The 7766-nt window shown below is 35.5% G+C and overlaps 1 protein-coding gene across 1 annotated transcript; it reads right to left on the bottom strand.

Moving 5' to 3' along the window:
- Nucleotides 1-10: 10 nt before the first annotated feature.
- LOC134235861 (organic cation transporter protein-like) lies at nucleotides 11-5100 on the bottom strand (the record flags this gene model as incomplete). The annotated part of the gene is made up of 8 exons (XM_062718027.1): nucleotides 5084-5100; nucleotides 4746-4941; nucleotides 2591-2694; nucleotides 1805-1959; nucleotides 1537-1705; nucleotides 1163-1384; nucleotides 827-1050; nucleotides 11-63 (listed from the first exon to the last, which is right to left on the bottom strand). Coding segments are annotated over exons 1-8 (1140 nt in total), but the record flags the coding sequence as incomplete, so codon positions are not given.
- Between the last annotated feature and the right edge of the window lie 2666 nt (nucleotides 5101-7766).

Raw genomic sequence — 7766 nt, 5'->3', positions numbered from 1 at the left:
CGAACGCTGCCGAGATCCCAAACTTCCCCACCATCGCAAACGCGACTAAGAGCCACGTCAAAGCTAGAAATAAAGTCAACAACAGGCCCACGGGCCTTGTAAGTAACCTGATTATCATCTAACAACTTTCCAACAAATAAACATAAATATTAGAGCCCACCCACCCATACATAGCTCACTGGTTTAATACACAGGAGCAGAGGAAAAGATTTTCAAACAATTCATGCATTTGCAAGATATAATCATTAAAGACCCGCCATAGTACCAGAACCCCTTACCCTGGGGTCATGAATTTCACAATTTTCGTAGAGGACTCAATGCTTATTACAATCATACGAACAATTTGGCTGCTTGGTGTCCAGGGGTAAAGAAGAGGATTTTTTAAAGTTTGTATTAATTTTGCCCCACCCTTCAGCCCCCATCTACCGAGGGGGGGGGGGAGGGGGCAGGAGCCATGAATTTTACAGTTGTTGTTCTTTTTAAAACAAAGATGCTGAAATTGGTTGAAACTGGTTAATAGAAGAAGCTGAAAATGTTAACGCGTAAGTAACGCACAACGCACGACGACGGACAAAAAAGGATAGCAATAGGTCACCTGAGTGACTCAGGTGACCTAATAAAATGTGGGCTACCTGAAAAAGAACCCACAGGTAAAAGCACTTGGGTTAGCACTATCTCCAACGATTGCGTACCACGGCAATTACAAATAAAATATGAGTTGAATGTTTAAAATATATTACGTGGCATGTGTTATTCAATAAAATGATTGTTTCAGCTTTCAATATTTTTATATCATTTCAAAAGTGACCGATAGTAACAGACTTACAGGAATCGAAGAAAAGAGTTGGTAAAATGGAAAGCAAACACCCGAATCCACTGCCAAACATGACTACAAGGTGCATGGGTTTCCTGCCAGTTTTGTTCATCAGAAAACACAGCGAGTATCCCAGGGCTTCCACGGTCACGCCGATGGCAAAGTTAATATACAAGTTACCAGCAAGTTTGCCCATGTTCAAGGTAAGTCCATAGTATATAAAGGAGATGACAAACCTTGGAAGAAAATAAAAACCATAAAGGAAGGTGTAAAAATAGTGAATTGTATGTTTTATTGCATAAATGATGCGATTTCGGGTCCTTGTCTGTAACATAACAGTATTTTTACCAGTTAGAAAACATTATGATGGAACGAAGCAATAGTTTTCGGGATTTGAGAAGATCCTTAAGAATTTTTAGAATCCCTTCATCTTTCCCTATCTTTATGTCAGAGAGGTCTTTGTTAAATTCCACGTGGTTTGCTTTGGCGACGTTTCGCAAAATTGCCAAGGCCTCTGTGTATCTTTTCCTAGAAACCAACCAACGAGGAGATTCTGGCAACACTTTAGGCCTGAAAAATGCAACGCAATATGTCATCTCATTATATAGGATATCCAAATATTACAGATCTAAGAGAGAGTATCTCTTTCTCTCGATTGAAAAATACAATAAAATGTTTCTAATTACATTCTAGGTACGAAACTGTGGTACTTTGATACTTACCACCAATATAACAACGGTATGGCCATGGGAACAGCTAGTGTGAGCTGTAACCACTTCCAGTCTCTGATTAAAAACCCCAGTAAAAGCAGCAGAAACTCCCCCAGACAATACACCAGAAGTATGCAGGTACCCGCCAAAATTCGGTTCTTTGGTCCAACAAACTCCATGGCTGTTTAAAGCACATATTATAGATATATTATAGATATTATATGTGTGAAAAGATCACGTATCTTTAATTCTGAACATCAAAAGGCAAGAGGATACCCACCTATGATAAAAGCGGCCATGTAAAGACAGTTTCCGCAAAATCCATCAAAGAATCGACAGACTGCGAACATGTAAATGTTGGTGGAGAAAGGCATAGCTATGTTGGCAAGGAAGGTCAGAGTTGTACTTATACATACCATGTATCGACGACCCACTCTGCAGAAACAAACTTTACACAATATCATATACATATACAGTGTATAGCGTATTGTATCCCTACCTACTTTCTGGTGAAAACAGAAAGTTGATATAAATGTGTAAACAGAACAGCCCAGGTTTTCTAGTCCTTGTTCCTTACAGAGTTTAATTTTCTGTTCTTTGAATGGATTCAAAGTACAATTGAAACCGATATTGATTGATTGATTTCATGTTGTTTAACATCCTTCTCGAGAATTTTTTCACTCATATGGAGACGCCACCTCTTGCCGGTAGAGAGCTGCAAATTTTGTCTAATGCTCGGCACTCATGGCCTTTGAGCAGTGAGGGGTCATTTTCGTGCCAGCATCTAGTGCGATACGGGACCTCAGTTTATACGGTCTCATCCGAAGGACCGATTTCTACGTCCCATAGTGGGATTCGAACCCGCGACGTAAGGATCAACTCCTTACTTCGCGACACTAGAGAAGACACTCTAACCACTTCGCCTCGACGAAATCGATATTGAAGCAGGATAAGAAGGGGAAACAGAATCTGAATATTAAAAACATAAATCCAAAGGCATTTACATCAACTGTCTTAGTTAATTATAAAGTTCCTTACAGAACTTTTACCTATGTCGATCACTTACATGTCTCCAAGAGGAACAAAAACAATAGTTGACACTACGGTACCAATGAAATAGGCCATCACTGCATGGGACCCCATCAGTTTCCGGTCACAAACCAAGTTAAACTGAAGAAATGTGACAACAATGCATGAATTTCTGGTTGCAGGCCAGTTTAAACTAAAACGAGTTAGAATTGAGTATTGTGACACCTTAATACATATATTCCTCAAAGAACAATTCTAATCTGATAACCAAAAATACAACTCTGTTCTCCTTTAGAAGTGGAGGAAATTCAGTTCACAAAAGGATATTACAGACATTTTTGAAAAAAAATGTGTTTGTGAAACATTGATGCCCCCGTATTGCAGCTTTTGGCGAAGGTTAAAGTTTCTCAAATTAAGTCAAACTCCAAGGTTTAGAGATGAAATATATTGTTACCTAAAAAGAAAGTCTCTTAAGGTATACCTTTACTCAGATGACTGAAAATTCCACTGATAAGAACGAAAAACCACCTATAGCACATTTTACATCTATAATTCTTGTGTTAAATTTCAATTTGAAATAACTAGGTCAATGACCTACTTTTCTTGCTAGTGGCCCCTGAGTATTTCTCGAGAAATACCTCAATTTTTCACACTATGACCCATTTTTTCTTCATTCACAAAATATTACAAGCAAAACACTTTAAATAGTGAAATATTATAGCATTGGAACAGTGTTGCTCCATATGAAAAAAACGATCAGAGTTTGGGCCGTAAACTTGATAATTATTACAGTCCGAATTTCCTCTGTTGTATTTATATTTTCCCCCCATTTTTAATTGCATATTTAAAAAATCTGACTGATAAGAACTCTAAATTATTTATAGCCTCGTATTACCTTTGTTGCCATTATTCTCATGGTATTAACATTATATGGGGTCAATAATCAAATTATTGAGATATGTTGCCTAAAATGGTTTTTGTTCATAATTTTGAATTTCTTTATTTGATAGCATAATCAATTATTTGAAATAATTTATGAGCTTTAAGACATATAAAATTTGCAAAATGATGTCTAAATATACATATAACATATATATAAAATTTGCAAAATGATGTCTAAATATACATATAGCCTTTGTGATTAATATTGCAAGAAATAAAAGATTTTGACAAAAATGAAAAATGAAAAATTTAGTCCGAATTTCCTCTGCATTACCATACATTGACTTTTGTTCCTGTATATTTTCTTCAAATAATAAAATATGAAATTTTTAAATTGAAATTGAGTTAATACTTAGTAATTTTATCCATTTAGAACAAATTTTGATGTAACATATTATACTTTATGAAATTTCCTTTCTGGTTTCTAAAACCTGAGTAAATGTCATCCTTAATAAATATACCTTTGAAATATAATTTAAGACCAAGCGGTAACCACTAATAAAGTTATGACCAGCAAAGTTAAAGTTTCTTTAAATGTAGGTCAAACTCCAAGATCAAGGTCAAGAGGTCAAATTTAAGGTATCCAGGGGAAGGTCTTGTCAAAAGAGCACACATTTAAAATATTAAAGTCCTAATATCAGCTGTTCAAATTTTACTGCCAAGGTTAAAGTTTTTCAGAAATAGGTTAAACGTCTGGGTCAAGTTGAAAAGGTCAATATTGTTGGTATCAAAAGGATTAATTTTTTAAGCAAGTCAATTCAAAGGTCAAGGTCAAAAATATTTATACACATGGATAGGCCTTGTCAAAATAAATACACTTGTTAAGTATAAGAGCTCTAGCTTGTGATAAACCTTTCTTCGGATTCCACCAAATTTGGACTAGACTTTGGAGTTTGACCCACTTTTACCAAAACATTCCAGAACTTTAACATTAGCCATAACTTTTGAATAGTTGGTGTTATGGTCTTCATACTTCACATGTGTCTGTGTATTCACTGTGACAAGACCTTTAATTGGTTTAAAAATATTTTACCTTGACCTTAGAGTTTGACCTCCTTGTTAAAAACTTCAACCTTGACCATGCATTTGAACCTTTAGTACTCGGGCTTTTATATTTTATATGTGTATTCCTATTGATATGACTGATAATTTTGACCTTTGATCTTGGAGTTTGAATTGCACTTGAGAAACTTCAAAGCTATAAGCTGTCATATGGGGCATCAGTGTTTCGCAAAGACATCTTCTTCTACCTGTGAATTGACTGTACTTTGGAACATAGATGTGTCGTACACCCAGTCATTGCACTTTTCCGAGGAGGAGTTAGATACCACCAAGCATTCCTCATAGTCACCGTCTAGATTTCTTGGTATTGTCCGGTTGATTAACTGCTGGTGATTTTCATTTTGTATTTTGTAAGTGTCATTGTCTAAACCTGGGATCCTACACCTGTATTAAATAGAATATATTTTTCATGTGACTAATAAAAATCTAAATAGCTCTGCTAAATTAAATTATCTTTTCGTAAACAAGAAAGACTTTTAAAACTTTCCGGTATTTCAGTGTAAACTAGAGGTACCTCCCGTCTCACATAATGCCAAAGTCCATGTTTTGCTCCGGGAGACGCGAAAAAAAAAGTGTCAGATCAGTAAGTAAAATAGGAGGTCACAATGGCATTATGTAACAAAGATTCTGTTAAAGTTTCCTAAATCGATTCAGTGGTACAGGAGAAGTTGCGGATAAGGGATGGGTACCCCTCAATATTGTAGAAAGAATAGCCGTGTCCATTTTTTTTTTTTTTTTTTTTGCTCTGGGAAACTCAAAATATGTGTCCGCTCAAAAATTAAAAAAAAATTACATGATGGCACATTGTATAACAAATATTCTGTGAAAGTATCATTAAATTTTATTCAGTGGTATAGAAGGAGTTGCAGATCAGAGATAGGTACCCCAAAGCGTAACAAACGGACGGACGGATGGACATCTTGATTACTATATACCCTCTCACTTTTCAAGATGGGGGAGGCTATAAATATCGAGGTTATTGAATTTCAACCTTTATCGAATGACTTTGATTGGAAAATAATTTGCCAGTAAAATCTTAATTACTTGAAATTTTGAATACAATTTAATGAAACGTTAAAATTTTGAATATTTATATTTTTTGACGCCAAGGAGGTGTAAATGTTGCGATATTATGAGAAAGTAATGGTGACCTGATAGGGCTATTTGCACAAGCTCACAACACGCAATCACGCTTTCAAACAATATGCTGTCACGCTATACTACACAACACGCAGTCGCGATAACACGCTCTCAAGCAACACGCCATCGCACTAACACACAACAAGCCGTCGATCGCGAGTTGTGTGCTAGCACGACGGCGTGTTGTGCGAACTTGTGTTTGAGCGACGGCTTGTTTTTTCTGAACGCGCTTATGACCCTATCCGGACACCATAGATAGTAGTACGCCGTCAAATGTGTCGAGGTATAATATGAATACTTTTTTGGATCTCGTAACCAGCCTCTATAACCAGGCAGAGCGCATGCGCGAAACAAATTTACATCGAGATCGGAAAACAGAGGGGAGGAAATTCGAAATATATAATGAAAACTAGTAATGCTATTCTTGGATGCAGAAATTAATGCATAATTCAATAAAATATTATTTAAAAAGCAGAAGAATGAATAAATCAACTTTGCAATTAGTATTTATTTATTTATTTAATCTTTTATTCATTCATTTATTTATTTTATTTGTTTAATTATTTTTTTTAATTCTAATAATTAATGAACTAGGTAAATTAATTATTTATTCATTAGGAAATTTATATGTCTGTTTATTAATTTATACATTCTTTTCTTCATTAATTAATTATTCTATTGAGTAATCAATTCTTCTATTTATTAATTAATTATTCTATTATTTAATGAATAAATTTATTGATTAATTTATAATTTATGTGTTAATTCATTTATATTTTAATTTGTTTATTTATTTACTTACTTTATATTTTGCTTGATTGTTTATTTATTAATTGGTTTTTTTCTTTATTGGTTTATTTATTTATTATTTATTTATTATTTCTAATAATTAAGTAAATGATTGCTTTACGAATAAATAAATAATTTATTTATCATATGCATTCCTTTTTAGTATATTTTTTTTATTTAATTAATTAATTAATTAAATTAAATTATCTATTTATTCATTCATTCATACATTCATTCATTCATTCATACTTTTTCTGTTATAAACAGGTTCTGTTTATGTATTGCCAGGGTTTGTGTTCCCATCACCAGGGTCTTTAATTTGTATCGCCAGGGTCTGTATACCCATCACCAGGGTCTATATACCCATCTCAAGGGTCTGTATACCCATCACCAGGGTCTATATATCCATCACCAGGGTCTGTATTATCTATCACCAGGGTCTGTATACCCATCACCAGGGTCTGTATACGCATCACCAGGGTCTGTATACCCATCACAAGGGTCTATATATCCATCACTAGGGTCTGTATTATCTATCACCAGGGTCTGTATACCCATCACCAGGGTTTATAAACCCATCACCAGGGTCTATATATCTATCACCAGGGTATGTATACCCATCACCAGGGTCTGTATTATCTATCACCAGGGTTTGTATACCCATCACCAGGGTCTGTATATCCATCGCCAGGGTCTGTATAACCATCACCAGGGTCTGTATACCCATCACCAGGGTCTGTATTATCTATCACCAGGGTCTGTATACCTATCACCAGGGTCTATATATCTATCACCAGGGTCTGTATACCCATCACCAGGGTTTATATACCCATCACCAGGGTCTGTATTATTTATCACCAGGGTCTTGATACCCATCACAAATGTATGTATACCCATCACCAGGGTCTGTATTATCTATCACCAGGGTCTATATATCCATCACCAGGGTCTGTATTATCTATCACCAGGGTCTGTATTATCTATCACCAGGGTTTGTATACCCATCACCAGGGTTTGTATACCCATCACCAGGGTCTGTATACCCAGCACCAGGGTTTATATATCCATCACCAGGGTCTGTATTATCTATCACCAGGGTCTTAATACCCATCACCAGGGTCTGTATACCCATCACCAGGGTCTGTATTATTTATCACCAGGGTCTTTATACCCATCAGAAATGTATGTATTCCCATCACCAGGGTCTGTATACCCATCACCAGGGTCTGTATTATCTATCACCAAGGTCTGTATAACCATCACCAGGGTCAATATATCCA

This window comes from Saccostrea cucullata, unplaced genomic scaffold, assembly GCF_032062105.1.
Source record: "Saccostrea cucullata isolate Sc308-1 unplaced genomic scaffold, CSIRO_AGI_Scuc_v1 ctg14445, whole genome shotgun sequence".
In the NCBI taxonomy this organism is placed as follows: domain Eukaryota; kingdom Metazoa; phylum Mollusca; class Bivalvia; order Ostreida; family Ostreidae; genus Saccostrea; species Saccostrea cuccullata.
This window is presented reverse-complemented; position numbering and strand designations above follow the sequence as displayed.